We start from the raw sequence: 20,753 nt of genomic DNA, 5'->3' as shown, positions 1-20,753 counted from the left end.
TCACGTAAGTGTCAAAACATGTTTTGTGTGCCCCTCCCGGGACTCTCGCGTGACCTGGTCTACAAGTAGCCACAAACACTCTGTCCACAGTATTGAATCGATTGCGATTTAAAACACACAAAGCAAACTGGCACCTTGCAGACGGAACAGAGCGGAGGCTTGTAAAACAAACAAACAAGTGAATGCTGTGTTCCCTCCTTCGCCTCGCAAGGCCCCAGCAGTAATCCTGACTGGACCATTCTACTCTAATGTCTTTGGCATGCCCCTTTGAGGTGGGCTGCCAGGTCTTAGCCCGCCAGATCCCCTAAATGCACAGAGCCGAGAACCTCGTTCCTTGATCCAACCTGAGCTCGAGAGCAAGACGAGTGAGCGCGCGCGCCAAGAATAACGCGGAGAAATAATCGTCCCATCTTTTGAGATGTTCAAAGCATCGGGGCCTTTTTCAAGCATGTACCTGTAGGTTCCGTGTTGGTCATGCCGTATCACTGTTAGCCTTCAGTGACTCATACAATAAGGATTGCCCGACACTCAGGCTAGTCAACCCCAAGCAGAAAGCGTGAAGGAGATAGATATTAGGTGGTCCACATAAAGTTTAAAACACATCATGAATAATATTAGTGCATGTGAGCATTTTAATGACCATTAAGTTTACGGTGAGAGTGCACCATATGCCAGCAGAGAGGTTTCAGCACGTTAAACTTTGCATAGACACAAGTGAGTTCCTCATTTCCTGCGCGCGGCCCCTTCTGCTTTGGCAGCCCACCTTAATAGTTCCCTCCAGTGATGACGCAAATGACCCATGATGACTGGCCCCCCTCGCTAAAACCCGTAGTAAAACATTAGCCAGCTTGGATTGCGACGACTCTCAACTCCACATACGCTGCCGTCAGCGGGTGGACCAGAGGAGATTTACAAAGTCTCCTCACCAGCGAGCGACTCCTGTGACTGGGTGTATATGGCAGAGAATCTCACCAGCGAGATAGTTATCATCATAATGTACAGTGTTTAAGTTCTAATGTTTTTTTTCCCCTTTAGGCCATAAAAAATCAACAATTTTACAAATAAAAACCAATTTCGACACAATAATAATATGGTACAACGACATTAGATGTGATGCATTCATGGCAGAATGTTTTGTATGACGGTAAAAACTAATTTATTTATTTTATATTTTCAAGCTCGTTGATGATTAAATTGGCCGTGAGCAAGAATGTTTTTTTTTTTTTTTAATGTACGCTGCAGTTGGCTGGTGACTTACCAAAAGTCAGCTCGGGCACTAATGAGGACCGGTATTACATTAGTGTTTTGTAAATACGTTTTTGTTATATATTCACAATTATAGATGGACTTTATATTTAAATGGTCAATTTTTTTAAAATGTGTCATTCATACCTGCGAATATAGAATGCCGTATTCTACTTGGTGACAAATTGCAGTGAAACCGTCACGGAACTTCCCTGAAAGATTTTCCAAAACACTGCACACCTGTCATTATGTATTTTCCTTGGTCCCAACACCGATGAAAAGTGGGCTCTTGTATTGTTGCATGGATGACTTATGACTAAACTGCTGTAACATCCAAAGAGCTCATCTTCTCGTCAGAGACTTTGCAGCATGTGACCTAGTTTTTGGTAGCGGGGCGGCGTTGTCAGAGGAGAGCGCTGCAGACGTCAGCTCATCTCTGACACGGTGCGCAGATAGAAGAACAAAGGAGGAATAGGAAGGGGAAGATTTTGTCTCCTCAAGGTTGGCAGGGTTGAATACAAGTTCAGCGAGGTGTGTGCTCTTATGTAAATAGATGTTTGTTTGAACTTTGAGAGACTTCCAGCTTGTCCACTCGGTGAGAAAGAACGTCGGGAGTTTTAATTGGACAGTGCAGAGCTGCACATGCAATCCTTGGTTAAAGCCACTAAATCCTGCACGCTGATCTTATTTAACCCAACTATAAACTCAGCGCACCTTTTTCAATCTCCCTTCTCTCTAATTGTCCTCACGGAATACTCAAGTGGAGTCTCAGTCAATTCAGGCCACACATTGACACACATCAGTGTGTGAAGGCTGTAATGTAGAACGAAGTAGGACGCAGCCGGATGAACAGCATCGGCTAATGAAGCGCTGACCGTGAATGAATGATTAAGAAACACGTGCGCATACTGTATCTGGCGCTGAGCTATATTTGGAACGAGGCTGTTTCCGGCTCATTTTCAAGACACTTTGAAAAAATGATTCCGTGGTGAGTTGATGACAGTCTTATTGGCTCAATCCAAGGCCTCTCGGAACGGGCTGTGCGAATGCGGGGCCTGACGACAGGGGGCCGCGGCTCGAAAGCAAAACACTTGAAAACCAGGAGATTGTGGTTCTTAACCTGGTTATTGGCGAGAGCAAGGCAAACAACCGATATTTTCAGCGAGTTTGTTTGTGCTGTGCACCTCAGAGTGGAGGCTTGCTGTGGGCTGTGGCTCGGGGCCATGGTGGTGGACAGGCTATGGCTGACACCTACTCTGCTGCCCTCTTAGCACTCTGACAGAGAGGCGATCTGGAAGTTTATCTAGCTGCTACTATTTTCAATCCGTCAAACATTTTTTGAAGGTGCCGATCCTTCCTTGTGACCCCTCCGTCTATAAATATATTATTCAGAGCAAGCAACAACAACAACAACAACAAAAAAAAACGCTGGGAAGAACGCAATTCTGTAAATTGGCAGCTCAAAAGGCAAAGTCATTATAAGACTGTTATACATGGTTCTCCACAAGTGTTGGTCATCATCGTAAGCATTTATTTTTCAATGAAGCATTCATTGCACTCCTGCAAATGACATGAATGAGAGCGAATGCAAGAAAGAAAAGAAAAACTTTTCTCTTACTTGTCAGCGCAGTGTAGAGGTCTTGGCCGTCTACCTCTCCAAGCACCTGTTTGCTTTCTTACCACATGTATAAGGTTAAGTGTGTCTCGTATTTGCACGGGTGTGTTTGCAGTTGAGTTGGTAGGGAAGGGCTCTTCGAGTCTCATGCAGATTTCAAAATGTGGATGGATGTGAGTTTAATGTTTTGGAAGGAGATCAAATTGGAAGCAGCAATCCTCTACTTTGGGGAAAAAATAGGGATGGGTGAGTACCAAGACAAGGCATGGGTATCTGGTTATCGAAGCTCGCAAAGGCTGCCGATACCAGTCTCTGGTGCTCTCTTGTGGCCATTTTACGATCAAGAAGGGCATCCATGGCTGACAGAACGTTTTTCCACATATACTGAATCCATGCCAAAATGCCCATTTAGATGCAATTTCTCGATGAGCGTTTTAGTTTTTTTGTACATGAATGCTTAAAGTGCATTATTAATGTGTTGCTACCGACATTTATATTGTTATGTTTATTTGCCCACTCAGTTTTTGCATGGCTGTGAGTTTTTTTCTCTTGAATTCCATCCATGTCCAGCCTCTCATGTGGCTGTTAAGACACAATTTCTATAAGTATCTACAGCTCAACGAGTGTTTTTCGCTGTAAGATGCATCATTGCCCATACTCTCTATGTCCTTGAAGCTGCAATTTTTAAGAGGATATTTACCGTATTTTCCGCACTATATGGCGCTTCTGAATATAAGGTGTACCTTCAATGAATGACCTATTTTAAAACTGTTCTCATATATAAGATAAGATATCCTTTATTTGTCCCACACTGGGGAAATTTACAGGGCGCACTCCATTATAAGGTGCATAGAATAGAAGGTACAATAGTGGCTGTGGTTGCGGTATGCTTCCACTAGATGGAGCAACGCTAAAGGAAATACAATACAATACAGCTTTATTCATATAGAGCCCTGGCTGCGGTTTCCTTGACTATGCCTCTATGAGACGGAGCTACGCTAAATGCAATACAATACAGCTTTATTTATATAGAGCCCTGGCTGTGGTGCTGCTATACAGCCACTAGATGTCTTGGTTGTCTCCTTCTTCCTTTGTTCAGTCCGTAGTTAACAATATTTTTGATATTATCTTCATTTCATAATGGCTGCGCAGAGCTGACAAAGTTGTTGTCTGTTTGAGTGTGGTCGAGCAGAACCCCTTTACGTTCCAATTGGTTCCTGCTAATAATCACCACTAGATAGCACAGGGAGAGAATTCAATGGGGAATGTAACGAGACTGTAACATCATATATAAGGCGCATCGGATTATAGGGCGCACTGTCGGTTTTTGAGAAAATTGAACGCTTTTAGAGCGCCTTATGGTGCGGAAAATAGGGTATATTTGTAAGGATTTTATTTATCAAAAGTACTACTGGTATTGTAATCGGTACTCACAAGTTGAATACTAGTACTAGTATCGGTCTGAAACAAATTTTGCACCCGAAAAGTAAAAATAACAACAGAATGGAACCCAAATTTAACTTTGGCATTATCTGACACCGTTGACCCAAATTCCATCCAAAATATCGCACCAGTGTGTAAATGCGAAGCATTCTTGTTTCGCATCTCACATCGTATACAACATCTTTCTTTTGCTATCTTTGTATGTTTACGGACAGCGGCACACATTTACCTCATGGTGTGCGCAAAGTGGATAGCAAACAAGCAGAGAAGGATAAACAGCATCACGTATCAAACTCCTGTGGGAATAATTCATTAAGCATCTGCAGAGTCTTCCAAGTGGGGGGTGGATGATGCACGAGGGCATTATCGTTGGCTCTTAACATCCAAAAAGATTGTTCCCAACCTTGACAAGTACTTGGTGTATTCATTAAGACAAATGTCCGCTGAGTGCTTGCGTTCTTAATTTGTCAATATGGAGATGCGTGCATTTTCTCAAGTTAACCACCGTAATTGTCGAAGACATTCCGGAGCGAAAATTACCACTTCCCACTGTGAAACAGCTTGGTCCCAGCTAAAGACGTCACCCAGATTAAAACACCCAAGAATGACGAAGAACAAAAACATTGGCGTATTCTCCAGAGCCGTGGTCCAAATCCGATTTAATCTTTGGAAGGAGCTGAGGCATGCGATCTGGAGAAGACATCCCTCAAACCTGAGACAATTGGAGCAGTTTACTCGGAGTGTGCCAAAATGTCCTCGAATGATTGTATCCAAAGGCTGCGCTGCAAAATGTGTTTCTATTCAAATCAGTTTAGGAGTCCAACTCAAAAAGAGTGTCAGCTTTTCATGACTTTATTTGCAGAAAATTGTCATTTTCAGATGAAGTTTTTTCGGTGACCTTTGTGGGGTTTTTTATTTCTTAACCACGGACTAGAAAGAATTTAGCCTGCAGAGGCTAATAGTCATCTGCCATTTGGGTAGCTATAAACCATAAAACGTGAAGAATGTGCAGTGGTACCTCTACTTACGAGCGTCTCTTCATACAAATTTTTCAAGTTACGAAACGCCTCAACAGGAAAATACTGCCCTTTGCTATGAAAGAAATGTCAAGATACAAAAGGTAAAAATACAGTATGGGCTGCTACTCGCAGCTGCGAGTCTCCTGAATGCAACATACTTATAGCTGCTCTGCCATTGGCTACTCCCGAGCATAATCCTGGCATACCATTGGCTAAGAGGGACCTCTACCCCTCGGGCCATGAGGCGTTCTGATAGTTTTACGGAAATGCAGTGGCGGGCCGTGCATTTCAACCTTAGGCCTTCTGTGACGTCACATACATACACAATATAGGCTCGTCAGGCACCACTTGATTTCAGGAGCATTTAAAACCATCAAGTATGCATTCACAATTAAGAGCAGGAAACTAAATTTACAGATATTGTCAAAAATAAAAAGATGATTTAAAAATTCTAAATAAAATGCCACCCAAATTACGCTGTGTGATCTTAAACAAGTCTGTCCAATAAATTGCGCAATGTCGCAGTTTCATATAAGACACCAACCAAACAATAACAAAACAAACTATTCTTTGAAAATAAAGTAAACAGATCATTTGCATTTTGAAAAACGGCGATACAACAGCAAATACAATAACTGAAAGCGTTGAGCAGCTGAGATTGAATGAACTTTCGTGCACGAAGGTGACTACAATGCGCCATTGCACAATAATTTGCAGGTGAGCAGATTTATTTGATATATTTTTGTATCTTTGTCATTTTATTTCGTTACCATTCATGTAATACTAACGAAATAAAATGACAAGAAATGTAAAATAAAATTCATTGACTCGCCAATGTAGTGCCTGTTCACTGAGCTGCAGATCTACGCAAGTGTCCCCAAATGTTTTTAAACGCACAGTAGCTTGTAAGCGCCCAGCCATGCTCTGATGTTTCCTTTCTGTGTGGAAAGTAGTTCTGCAACCAGATCGTCTGCTCCTTCGGCCATTTTGGGTTAAAATGCAGTGATAGCTCTAGCGGGCGCTAATCCAATCTTTTTTTTTTTTCAAAGAATCTTTATTGAACAAGTCAGGATACAAATCTGAGTAAACAGAAAAGGCGCTAATCCAATCACCGAACGCGCACGGCCAGTCTCGACATAAGGCCTTCTAGCAGACGAGTCAGGTCTGAGACTCGTGATCTGATTGGCAGACGAGTCAGGTCTGAGACTCGTGATCTGATTGGCTATTGCAACCTGACTGTGCCCGTTCACTTACAGCGCACAGGGGCCTGCTCGGTTTATTCTGAAGGCCCCGAGCAAGTTTAATTTACCTGGCAACACAAGCTAGATGAAATATGATTGGTTAAAAACTCTACCATAATAAATAAGTTAATTATCGAGTGGCTTTCAATGTTATTTAGCCACTCGACTAAGTGGAAATAATATGACGTAAAGAATACAGAGAATAATTTTGTTTACATATTTATGAAAATAAAATAATGAATTAAATGTGTTATTCTCAGAAAAGTACATTGATAAATGTACTTTTCTGAGAATGTTTAGGACAGCAGAGAAGGCCTTGCTGGCCCTGACGGAACGCCACTGCGTAAATGTCTTTCTAGTTTTTTTTCTCATTTATTTTTACATTGATTGGTGGAATTTCATAGTGCTGATATGCAGAAAGTGTAGCGTGCCTCCAGACCATCCATTCATGGTCTTCGTACTAACATAGCTCATGACTATTTTTTTTTCTAGTTTATTTTTGTATTGATTGGTGGAATTTCATAGTGCTGATATGCAGAAAGTGTAGCGTGCCTCCAGTCCATCCATTCTTGGTCTTCGTACTAACATAGCTCACGATGGACTGTTTTTCACCGTTGCTTGGACTCGAACGTACAACCTTGCATAATAATGCACCACGTGCTTCTTCATCAAAAGACAAAAGACGTGATATGATTGACTGCCGGCGATTGAATAGCGGCTTTTCCGTCACACGGTCACTGAGGAGGAACTGAACCAATGCTGACTGCACTCCAAGTCTGAACCATCAGTGACTTGCACAAGAGCAACAGCAAAACATCCCCTAGAGAGGAAGTCGTCAAGAAGAAAGACATACTGTCGCTAGTGAAGGCACATGAATAGAGGTTGAAACTTGGTGTTGCTGTTGAGTCGGGATGTCAGCTCACATTTCAGGCCATGGTGTTCCAGCAAACCAGGATTTACTGTATTGTTTGCATGTTTAGGAGGAACTCATCCATATGTATTAGCTGTTCAGACCCAAACCATGTAGCCTCAGTGGGCCTGGAAAATCTCTCGAGGCAACGTTTTGGCCCGCTAAGAGCGCACGGGGCCTTGCGTGTCATGAGGCTGCGTTGTGTTTCACTGCACACACATGAAAGCCGGCCTTACACAAGACTCTTTATGTGTACACTTGGAGACGCTCATAAGGCACACCACTCAGGTTTGCAATTGACTGAGCCCTCTGCTAGCGCCCGCGCTGTTGTCAAAGCTTTAGTGAAGCGGTTAATTGGCCGCCATTTACAGTGAATCGAATAAATGAGCCTTTAACCGTGTGGATTAAGTGCTGCCTTCGACTTCCAGTTTACCTCCTCAGGCATGGCACCTGTAAAGACGTACGGCGCTCACTAACTTGTTGGACACGCAGTATCAAGAAAAAGGAGGTTGAAAGAACAAACCTTCCAATCTTTGCATTCAATAAAAAGAAAATGTCCATGTGAATGTCAAACTGTGACTAAGACAATGGGTACGGTCTACTCTGTTGTAGACAAACTGGGATTTTAGGAATTATAGAATTCATTAAGTTATGTATTATACAGTGGTGCCTCTACTTATGACATTAATTGGTTCTGGAACAAATTTCTTGTCGAAAATGTTGTACGTAGAGGCGCATTTTCCATGTAAATGCCCTAATCCGTTCCAAGTCCCCCAAAATTCAGACATAAATGTTTTCTAAAGCATAAAAATGCATGAAAATATGTAACAAATACATGTTACAATTAGATTATTGCACGATATGATAGTTGTGCATAATGTAAAAAAAACAGAATAGAGTACAGAATAAAAATTATGGTCATTTAACTTAACTGCGTCCTTATTGTTTTTTGCCCTCTTTAGTTCATGTTCACTCTCAGAAGTGGATTTTGCCTGGCGTTTTCTTATGAACTGATCCAAGGATGTTTGCTTTGGTCAGCTTTTAATAATCCTTCGAAAATGTCCAAGGCAAACATCAGCATAGTGAGCGATCGGCCAACTGGCGAACACTTTTTCTGGGTGATTCACATTTACGTAAAACTATCGGAACACCTCATGGCCCGAGGGGCGAATGACGAGGTCACTGATTAGACACAGCTATCTATTGATCGGCAGTATATCCACACATAGACACATACGGTAGAGGTCCCTCTTAGCCAATGGGATACCAGGAAGATGCTAGGTAATAGCCAATGGCAGCTATAAGTATGCTGTGTTCAGGAAACTCGGAGCTGCAATTAGCAGCCGATACTGTATTTTTAACTTTCGTATCTTGAAATTTATTTCGTAACAAGAGGCAATATTTTCCTGTTGAGGCGCAACTTTAAAATTTGGTATGAAGAGGTGTTCCTAAGTCGATGTCCCACTGTATCTTAAAGACGAAATTGAAATTATTTTACAGCCCCCCCCCCCCCCCCAGGCATTTTATCCCTTTCATGCACCCTGTAACCTGCTAACAGGATAAGCTGTCCACTCTAGGAACCGCTGTCCCTGAAAGGGTGAATTTAAATGTATGTATTTACACTTAGTACTGCTTCTCACCATGCGGTATTTTGTTGTGTTATTTGTGTGTCCTTAGGCAAAAAGTGATTCATAATTGCTCAAAACATCTTGTCGCTTTTTTAACCAAGCCTATATCCAAGCAAATAAGAGTAACAATCCCATGCGTGTCTTGGAGTTTGGAGTCAAACGGCATTACAGTACCGCGCAAATCACACTGGTTTCGGTACAAGCTGCTTGCAGGCCGATCCTCACTTTTAGCCCACAGCATGACACAACTCAATAAGCCCCAGTGACACATTCAATTACACCTGAATTATCCGTTTGGCGCCAATACTGAGACGCTTGCCTTTGGTGAGTGTGGTGCTGCGATTTGTCACGTTGACATGTCGGGTTTGTCGAGGCGTCTTTGGACCAGGGAGCCGACATACATCCACCCAACAAGTTTTTCATCACGACTTGCCTGTCCAGAATTTCTGTAGCATGCGTCAGTGCTCTAATGCATGCAGTGACTCTGGAGAAAGTGGGGGGTGGGGGGGAGAATGCGGGGTGTGGGGGTTGCGAGGCCTGAGGAGGATGCAGTCGCTGGTAATCAGATCCTCCGCCTCCACCAGACCCTCAGGCAGCCAGTAGGAACGAAAGTAAACCAAACCTGTCTGTGAAATTGCATTAGATGTCTGCGCTTCGTGGAAAGTGTGTTGGGGTGGGTGCAAAAACTCATTTTTGCATTTCCAAACTACCAATCGCATGGCTTCTCCATTTTTTCACATATGCACACTATACAGAGTAACGTCAGAGTAGATATATCCAATCCAAAATATTGCCTCGTCAAAGATTACAATGCTCCATTTTGATTTTCATTGTCAAGGAACTAAAAAGTAGATTAACAGTGTTACTGATTGCTTCTGTTGTTTCCCACATTTTTGATGAACTCGTTTAACTCCAGTAAAAACGTTCTTCAATCTTATTTTGACAAACTGCAGTTCTAATAGCGATAAATTACTATCTTGCTGACAGTGTCCGTCCAAACAACTCATTATGATCTTTACAAAGGCAAACTGGTTCATGCAACTCTTCTCTCTGACATCATTGGATCGCGGAGGCGTACCTATTGTTTTGACCCATGAGTGTTACGTCCATTACGTTGTCGCTTTTCAGTCATTTGCCAATAGTTTTCTCTTTGTTGTCTCGCAGATACTCGCCCGCTCAGACTGGGAACACAAAAGAGGCTCCCGAGGATCACAGGTGGGGTGGCCCATGCAGAAGGACACTCTCACACATGCGCATGCACACACACACACACACACACACACACACAAACGTTTTCCAAGCTTCAAACATTTGTCATCTGCAAAATCAATGAATGAAGTCACTGAAGATGATCTTTACAGCCGAGAGGAAGTCAAATACCGGTACACTCGCTAATCCGAGTTTCATTCTGAGAAATAATGTCAGAGGCACAACAAAATCACAACCTGAGCCAATCAGAATTGGCATTGATGTAAGCATCAAAAGTTTCCGATGTCAATTCTGAATTCCAAGTGAACGAAACCCTGCTTAAACATTTTGATTGAATCGGATGAAATTGGACTGTATTTTCAGCCGTTGGCTGGCAAACAGATGAGGGTGTACCCTGCTTCTTGCCCAAAGTGAATTTGGTATAGGCGTCATCTTACATGGGCCCTCATGAGGATCTGCAATTTGGAAAATGGATGTATGTATGTAATTGACTATGACTTGTAATTTTGCTCACCCACTGTAAAATAGACATTTTTTAATTTACTGGTAATTGTCATTTGTGCATTGTCACTCATGCAGCATTTCATGAGGAATAGCAATCCCTACAAGAGAAAGTGAAAAGTTGAAAACCTTCAGAGTTGAAAACTATTTATTTGACTGCGAAACAAACTATTGCCATTAAAAAAAAACAATAAGCCATTTCTAAAGAACATTTATTACTGGTAAATGTGAACTGGTGAATGTTTTAGTCATCTTCCAAAAAAAATAATACGTACCATTAATTTTAAAGCGCAGCGAATCAGTCTTTTGGAGGACAGAAACAAAACACGCACACCTCTTTGACATTACCTTCTCCATGTTTGGAAACTGAGTGTTCGGGCATCATCAATGTATTGAGCTGCCACTGAGCCACAGGGCACCATTCTGAATGACATGGAAGAACAAACAGTGCCCTTGGACGTTGGCATGGATCTTTGCTGTGTGTGTGTGCGCGCGCGCGCGTGTTTGTGTGTGCGTGTTTGTGTGCGCGTGTGTTTTATCAGCAGGACAGGCTCACGAAATGAATAGAGGCGGCGACGACAGCGTGAGATTAGATAGCACGAATAAATCATGCAAAGTTGTTGTGGGTTGGGGGGGGGCATTCATTTTTTTTTTTAATGACGTGCGATCATAACTGTGCTATTACTTGTAATCAATCAGTGCGTGTCTAATTTCCTGCTCAGACTTTGACTCTGGTAGTTTACATCAGCGCGACAGTATGATCGCTCCCTCTGGCCTTATTTGATTGATGCGTCCTCTTTAGTGATTGGTCATTTTGCAAAGCTGCCGTCCATCAGTGCAATCCTGCCAGCGTCCATTGAGCGACAAGACGTGTGAGAAGTTGACGCTTTCGTTGGCAAGCATGTCCAGCTGCAAGCTGTTGTCCCCTTAGCTCCGCTTTCTTCCCACGGAGGCTGCTTGGCTTGCTCGGTCGTGCGGCCGTGACACCTCGTCGCGTGCCTGCGTCACACCGCCGCCTGTAGAGCCGCTCGCACGCGGGCTAGATTGATTTGCACCGTGTCATATTGGCCAGCAAGCTGCGCATTAGAGTCATTTTCCAAACCGCATCTTTTATTTTCCCTCGCCAGCCAAAGCTTTCAGGGATGTTACAGCTATGGAATTGACATTGACGTTACAGTGCATATGGAAAAGGTGTATATTGTAAAAGATGGCAGACAATCAAAACATGGCGGCACATTCACGTCTTTTTGTCCCATCTCATTAAAACAATCTGTAAGAAAAAGCAAAAACAAAATACCTCATTTCTAGGATCTTGAAATATTTCCAATACAGTACATGTACATTATGACACTGCACTGTCAGCCAAAATCAGTGCTTATATTAGCTGCTGACCATGTTGTCCCACATAATTGTTCATAGCATCGCTGTCAGGCAGAATCCTTGTACTGTCAAAATAACTTTTTGTGGAAGGAACCCCCCGCCCCAAAAAAAACATAAGTTATCATTGTCAGGATGCCCGGATGATTCCAGGAAGAATTGGACTCTAAAAACATAAAGGGTTTGACATAAATATATTCAGAAAAATGGCACCAGGCCGACAGAGTTTAAATAATGTTGCTGGTTCAACAAACCAGGAGAAAACGAGAAGGACAAAAAGCGCTTGCAAAAGGCAAGTAGAACCTAAACAGAAATAGCTTGTCTCAAAAGGACCAAAACACGTCGGCGCTACAAACCGTGAATAAACGTACGAACACCAAAAAAAAAACATTTCAAAGGCTGTGGTCATGCTGAGCCCCCAATGTTTTATTTGTGTGTATTATTACTATACATTTTTCATACATCAAGAGCTATATGTTGAATTGACTGAATTATGTTGATATAAATTCCCATTCTGGAAGTAGGCCCTTTTTGACCCTTTCATGCACCCTGTAACCTGATAACATGATAAGCTGTCCACTGTAGTAACCACTGTCCCTTAACTCATTCACTCCCAAAGACGTTGACTTGGTCTAGAATTGGCTGGTACTGAATGAGTTAAAGGGACAGAAGGACTAAAAGTGCCCCTTAAATGCAGAATGTAGAAGTAGTCTAACATATTCCGATTCCGCGTTAGACATACGGCAATAAAACTAGCTAATTTCAAATAAGATAACAAAGCAATAGTGGCCAAACACAGAAAACTATACCACATGAAAAGCGCGGATCTCTCAGAATAACTGCAACTTCCTTTAAATGATAATTGATTTTATTTTGATTGCCTCCCCATCCCCTTCCATCCCCCTTACACGCCCCTTGCTTGAATAAAACATGCAATAACAAGATGTGGCCGGGCTGCAGCGGTGGAATCGGGTTCAGCAGAGTTTGAGTAATTTGCTCGCTTCTAAAGAGCTCGTAAAGGGAGTTGGGCTCCGGGGTTGTTTGGGAAGTTGGAAGCTTTGAGTGCTGGGTGTAGTTTTGGCTCGACCAATCTGGCTGGGAACGAGGAGAATCCGGAGGGAGCTTTGTGCTAGTCCTCTGCTATGATTCACCCTATATCACTGCTTTGTTATTCAAAGTGGTGAACTCTTCCGATAATCCATTCAGAACCATTATATGGCTATGCACTGGCCCTGACCTAAAAAAAAACAAAAAAAAGTGACGGAAAGTAAACATAAAACATACGCGTTTTGTCATTTTTGTTATATTACTACCCAGTTTCTTCAGATTATGATTGAGAGCAAAAATTCATGTCGAATTTATTTCTCAGCCCTTGTGAGGACTAATCGTTTCCTATAGGGTTTAAATGTGTTTACTTGGAAGATCAAACACTTGACTTTCTTTCCAGCAGGCCCCTGAGGCCATTTGTCCCAGCGTTTACTCTCCCCCCGGGACACATTAGTTTCTCACTACAGTATTGCACAATTTTCAACAATCCCACACATCACTGTCCGTTTACGGCCTACTCCGCGGATGGCCTGTTTAGAGGACGGATCCAAGAGGTTGAAAGTGCACAATGGGGACCGGATCAGAAATAGCAAATATGTGACATTTTTTGCGTATTCTATTAATAATCGTCATTAAATATAATCAGAGGCACTGATGAACACTTTTTTAGTCAGACAAAGTTATCCTATGTGAGTTATTGTCTAAACACACAAAAATATGTCCCAAATATTGAAGTAGCACTTTGGGGGGTTTTTTGTTTTTGTTGGGGGTTTTTTATAACTCCCATCATTGTGTTGTTTGCCCCAGGTAACCAGATGACGAAGAAAGATTGGCCCAAAGATAGGGAATAGTTGAAATGTTTTAGACAGCTTGAGTCAATGTCCAGACTTAAAACTTACAGAGCATGCATTTATGCATTTTATACCTTGTAAAGAGGAAGCTATAGGGAGTAATAAGCCCATGTGAAATTCGCAAACTCAATCCCAAGTGTTTTCAGTCAACATTAAAAAAATGAAGTAATTGGCCTCCATCCCAGTACATTTAGAGGTGAGTATACTTGCACAGGTGGCCCGGTGGACGAGTGGTTACCGCGTCGACTTCACAGTGCAGAGGTACCGGGTTCAATTCCAGCTCTGGCCTCCCTGTGTGGAGTTTGCATGTTCTCCCCGGGCCTGCGTGGGTTTTCTCCGGGTACTCCGGTTTCCTCCCACATTCCAAAAACATGCACGGCAGGCTCATTGAACACTCGAAATTGTCCCTAGGTGTGAGTGTGGGCGTGCGTGGTTGTTCGTCTCAGTGTGCTCTACGATTGGCTGGCAACCGGTTCAGGGTGTCCCCCGCCTACTGCCCGAAGACGGCTGGGATAGGCTCCAGCAGCCCCCGCAACCCTTGTGAGGATGAAGCGGTTCGCAAAAATGAATGAATATACTAGCACAATGTACAGACAGGAACCCTCACTCAAGCTTGTGCTAACTTTTTGAAGCTCTCCATTCTAACATCTGTTTTCAAGGTCAAAGTTTCAAATGTTAATTAGACAACCTGTCATTTTTCTCAGTTTTAGTTTAAAAGCTCCCATGCCATCAAAATCCATTTTTTCCTACAGTTTCATACGTAGCCTAGTTTAAAATGCGTATGTGTCTTGGTTGAAGTTTGAGCCATTCGTCCACTGTATTGAATAACTTTTGAAAGGCAAAGGGCTATGGAAAACATTTGGATTTTTAATTCGATGTTGGTGTGATGTCGCGATAGCCACTTGTCGAGAATATACAAGTCATCGAGTAAAAAGGGTCAACTGGAGTTTAAAAAAAAATGCTTGGCAAGCTGTGGCACCAAGAACGTGTTTCGATATCTCTTGCGACCAATCCCGAGACAGTACGAACAAAGAGGAGGTTGCTGAGCGAAGAAGCTTGCCTTTCTAATAAGTGCTCTTTTCCAAAGGTCGGTTGACCTTGCTGCGAACCAACCGAGCAATAGCGTTCGCCCCACATTATAAACACACGTAGTCCTGATGGATGGCAATATATATGAATGGCACGGGACCTGCAACAATTCATTTTGGCCATTGTTTACTTGAGCGCCGATCTGCGCGCCGACACGAGAGAGCAAAAGCTGTGAGTGCACACAAACAAGGCTTCAGAAGTGACTGCTGATTTGTTTTGACGAGCCCTGGCTCTCGTGCGCACCGACAGGCCTCCGTCCGGGCATTGGTCCATCGCACGCCTGCTGACGCACTCTTCCACAGCCATCGCTCTTCCGTGTCACAACAGAATGTTCGCGCGTCACCTCGTGTTTGACTTGGCTGTTAGCTGATCATAAAAAGTGTTTATTGATACTTGTTCGTGGTTTAAACGTTACATGTCAACAAAACCAAATATGCACCCTTGTGCATTCATCATTTTGCTGCAATAGAATGAATGCTGGCACAGGCCACCGGGTTAGTCGGATGATTGCAAGCTCTTGAGGGCTAACGTTATTCAAAGTCGCCGCTGTTAATTTAACACAAATGTTTGCCGAGCAGTTTGAAAATGCATCATAATCCATGTTGTTATGAACGACATGAGGGCCTGGCCTTTTTCTCCCAGAAACCTCCCTGATTGACTGTGTATGCAGCTTGTGGACAGCATAGTTGACCTTCATGACTCTTTTGGACTCTGGTCATAATTGAACAGTTTTGAAAAGTATTTTCCCGTCCAATCCTTCATCGTATCAATCCAAATATTTGGCATTGAGAGTGTTTTTCCAGAAAACAGCAGAGTCAGATGTGGTTCATAACCTATTAAGCAAAGTTAAACACAAACAATGAGCTGCAATAATGTCAAGGGAAAGTGAAATAATTGCTTTGTTCTGGCAGAAAAAAAAATTGAAAATGAAAAATAGAAACATTTTGATCCGTGTTTCAAATTTTTCCTGAATTCTTAAAGCACAGCGTTTACTTATAAAGCAAAACAATAACATCCCAATTATGTTAACATTTTTAGATGATGCGGGTATATCTGGCTAGCAGCCTGAGTAAAAAAAATAAAATCAATAAATCGAATAATAATCATAACAATTATAAAAAAACTTAAACCTTAAGCTACATGCTATTATGCTGTTTTGTGTATATATAATATATATATATATATGTGTGCATAGTTTTTGCGATTACTACTCATGCAGTAAGCCAGACATTAACATTTTGAAGTACTGTACCAAAGAAGCAAACCGAACATAAGTCCTTGAAACCCAAATAAAAGTCTGAAGGCCAATTTAATCAATATTTAGCCACAGTTCTGCTCACGTTGTCGTCGTGCTGTGTGTGTATTATGCTTGCAAATTCAGATTATGTATGTTGTTTTTTCTCGCCACTGTGTCCCAAAACTCAGAGAATCTCCGTCATAAACTTTCATGGCACTGTGCAGCAATAAAAATCAAAGCCAACACCGCTTTTATATGCGCCAAAGTCCAGTTCGAGAGTTAATCAGAGCAATGCAATGTTTTTTTTGTTTTTTTTTCTGTGGGAAATAGCATTCTATGAATAAGTAAGCACCTCTACTGAGTACAGACCACCACCAAGGCCACATGATCCAACTTTGGAACCGTTCATTCATACAACATTTCGTGATATTAGTACGTTTTAAATAGTTTGCATTTTTATGACTTCTAAAAAAAAAACAAAAGAAAAAAAACAACAACAACATGGACTCCACAGACTTGTAGAGTCCATCCTTTAAATCATTTTGAGTTTACAAAATTTGCTGACATGTCACCTAATAATGGAATTTGTGCAATCTCACTTTTGTTAAGAATCTTGAGGCATACAGTATATTTCATTGTGGCGGCACGGTGGTCGACTGTTTAGCACGTCCGCATCACACTGCAGCGATGCAGGCTTCAAATCCGGCGTGGTTATTCTCCGGGTACTCCAGTTTACTCCCACATCCCAAAACGCATGCATGGTAGAACGCGCCAAATTGTCCCTTAGTGTGAGTGTGAATGGTTGTTTGTCTCTGTGTGCCCTGCAATTGGCTGGCAACCAGTTTAGGGTGTACCCCGCCTAATCCCCGAAGACAGACATGGGTTCCAGATAATGGAAGGATGGATTTTTCATTTGGGTTTAAGTGCAAATTGCACCACTTAATGGGAAGGTTGCACTGTATTTATTTGCAGATGATCCATGCGTGCAAGACTGTGTGAGGATACGAGACCCACTCGGGGTCATTGTTTTCTTTTTTCCAACCAGATGTTAAGCAGCAGTCACGTTCCCCTTTCGAAATTGTCAAATCGGCTTGGAACTAGCCCAAGAGACACTTGTTTGCATGAAGTGTGGACAGCATACAACAGTGAACTGAACAGTAAAAAGGTGTTGCAAATCGGTTATTTGTGGAAAAAGAATAACCTCATAGATGAACACATAGCTGTTTTTGTATCGGACAACCCAAAAGTGGCAACAACTGCAGACTAGTAGGGAACATTCATATATACGCCGACCTATCAGATAGGAGGAAGGAAAATAACGTGAAATGTTCCCACATGTTGGGGCTGAATGGAGAGTACTCACACACACTCACATGAGTTGTGTTCAAGCCAGCCCCAGGATATTTAAGCCAGCATAAACATAACCTTTTTTCTCTTTCTTTCTCTCTCTCTCTCTCTCTCTCCCTCCTCCCTAGCTGTCTAGCAGCTGGTGTTAAAGGGAATGTGACTTTGGGGGCGAGAAAAATCTGATAACATTGTCTGTGCAAAACGAGAAGTCGGTGAGTCTGGTGGATCTATTCACCGACAGCCAAGACCGGCCTGAGCTCACTTGCGCAGACGCTCAGGAAGATGTGAAAGTTACCAGCTAGCACGGGAGGGAGAAAGCCATGTTGTTTGGCTTGGACGTTGCTAATGAGCCCATTCATTAAGCATCACTGCACAGATGTGCTGAACACGCTTAAGCCTGATTTTGTTTGGGCTAAAATCTACAAGTCGGCCCAGACTACTGTCAAGTACTACCTGTGAATATCAGGTCTAGAAGTAAACCTGTGATGCATGTCTGTCTTTTTGTGCATATTCCTGGCGTTAGACCAAACCTCCGATGTCACGATTTGGTAAAGTTATGATTTGTTTTCACCAATCTGTGCTATTGGTCAATCCACATGTAGGTGCTATTTTTTTTTTACAAATTTAAGACCCAATCTCAAGTGTGGAAAATGCCTCGCGTTCTTTGACGATGAAATGCTAATAGTTGAACAAACATGGAGTTTTTGGAGTCTAATGAAAAGTGACCACTTTGGATTCGGCCCACCGACAGCGATAAGCAAACATTTATTCTTACTCACTGAGTGGCTAACTCAACTTTAAAACACTGAACAAAGCCATTGCGGGGCATTAAAAATGTAAAGCTCATGTGAGCTGTCGTTGAGACTGTGGGGCAAATTTGAAATCTCTCTCTCTCTCTCTCTCTCTCTCAATTTTATGGAACAAATATTTGAAAATAAAGGTTGTACATGTCGATTAGTTCGTTTCTCCACCGCAATTATATTCATTTCTCCATTGCAGTCATCAGGCACCAGTGTCATGGTGGACATCGCAGTGATGGGAGAAGCGCATGGACTGATCACAGACCTGCTGGCTGACCCCTCACTGCCCTCCAACACCTGCACCTCACTCCGGGCTGTCAGCAGCCTGCTCACCACCCAGCTCACCTTCCAGCCCTTGCACCGGCCACGCCCCGCTCCCCTGCTTAACCCCTGCGATGCCTACGTCTACTCCGACTCCGAGGAGGGACCCGAGAAGGGAGAGAAGACGTCCATCCATAAGGTCAGGAAATTCATGGAGGCAACATGTGGTGCAAATCACGATTTGAGAATTGGGCCCAAACATTCAAATGTATAGTTGTCTTTGGGAAGTATGTGAAATTACCCTTAGATGGAACTGCGGTCCACCGTATTACGGCCCAAATGATTTAAAGGGCACAAATCGTTCAACGCACATGTTAATCTTTGAGCCCGTCTGCCCGCTAATGGCTGCTGCTGCCTCGCAGACCTTTTAGCATCAAATGAAGGAAGTGTGTTTTCATAGAGTTGAGTGAAGAAAAATAGAGCATGTCTACAGCTTGGAGCTTGCTTCTCCCTTTCATAGCCACAGCTGTGTCAACATGACAGATGTGCAGAAGTCCGATGTGTGCGCGTGTGCGCGCAGTAGAAGAAAGAGGGGCAACACGGTGGCGAATGCGTCTGTCAAAATGGTTGCAAAGACATACGAGAGTGTGTTAAAATGTTGGATGTCAAACACAATTGATACCTTTTTAGTGCGTTTTTGAAGGCAACGCCCATCCTGGCTATCCGTAGATGAAACTAATCACATTGTCTGGACTCGTAGGAGTGACCTCTGAGTCTGCACTTTTTCAGACTCCTCAGGATGACGATGTCCAACTCTGTCTGTGTAAGAAGAGAACTGCAGGAGGGAAGTTAGTGAGCGATGAAATTTATCCTCCAAAAAGTCAGCTGTCACTGGCTTTTGTGCTTTTGGCCAAGAGTAAGATGTTGGCTCTTCAAACTTTGCTGTTTTTGTTCAACAGAGACAAACAGAATCTCTGCTTTGACATTTCGGTTTCAAACATCGCATCCATCTCCATCCATCCATTTTCTACACCGCTTATGCTGTTTTGGTTTCTCGGGAGGGGGAGAATATTCCCATCTGATTTAGAATGAAAGGCAGACTATGCCCTGGATTGCTTGCAAATCAATCACTGGGTGCATTTGAAGACAACAATTCACACTCAGATTCGCACCGCAACTGAGGAAGGAATTAATTATTTGCTGCAGGGAAGTCAGGTGAGCTAGACCAGCCTCGAGTATGAGGCAGACATTCACTTTTTGGGCTCTAGTTGTCATGCTCAATGCAAGTCTAGTGCAAATCGCGGTCCAACTGTGCGCCTCGGCTGAGTTTTCTTTCTCTCTTTCTTTACATCCCTGTTTGCAGTCAGTTAGCTTTGCATCGAGCTAATCAGGTAATTAAAGTGTATTTTTGTTGCATTAAAAGAAAAGTAAAGAAAGAGGAGATTGCACCGTTGTGGGTGTGGACACAGCCAACTTGTTTCCTGGTCAATAAAGGGCTTTCCTCTCATTCCCTTTAAATTCAGGTCAGAAGAGGTCTACGTGGCGGAAGCATAAACCGACATAATTGGAGTTCATGCACCAAGTACATTTATAAGGAACTGCAAGGAGATCTCCACTTGCGTATGATGTAAGGTTGGCTGCTGTAAAGTAAGACCATCTTCCACCCCCGATTGTACGATTGTGTGTGACCTCCTTTCGGCTAAAGTATAGTCTACTTTCAGCCACCAACCTCTCAGGTGGGCGAAGGGCATGTAAAGGAAATCGCGAGGTATTGTCTGTCAAATTCCTAAAAAGGCTAAAGAAGGCTTGCACCTGCACGAAAATCAAGATGGGCCACTTTTTACACGTAGAGTGCCTGACACAATATGAGCTGCACGCAAATTAGCTTTGTGCGCGCATATTCAAAGCCTGTTTTAAGTTCAGGGGATTCATG

General features: G+C 42.8%; 1 protein-coding gene across 1 annotated transcript in view; it reads left to right on the top strand.

Moving 5' to 3' along the window:
- The window catches only part of LOC147206130 (cGMP-inhibited 3',5'-cyclic phosphodiesterase 3A-like), a 72,552-nt gene that overhangs the window by 31,758 nt on the left and 20,041 nt on the right, over positions 1-20,753 (top strand). The window contains exons 2-3 of the mRNA XM_086109453.1: positions 10,266-10,316; positions 18,759-19,019. Of these exons, the coding sequence (XP_085965579.1) occupies positions 10,266-10,316; positions 18,759-19,019 (312 nt within the window). The remainder of the gene's footprint in view (positions 1-10,265; positions 10,317-18,758; positions 19,020-20,753) is intronic.

The sequence above is a fragment of the Hippocampus guttulatus genome, chromosome 4, assembly GCF_054856545.1.
Source record: "Hippocampus guttulatus isolate MCC_2025c chromosome 4, RoL_Hgut_1.0, whole genome shotgun sequence".
Classification (NCBI taxonomy): Eukaryota; Metazoa; Chordata; class Actinopteri; order Syngnathiformes; family Syngnathidae; genus Hippocampus; species Hippocampus guttulatus.
This window is presented reverse-complemented; position numbering and strand designations above follow the sequence as displayed.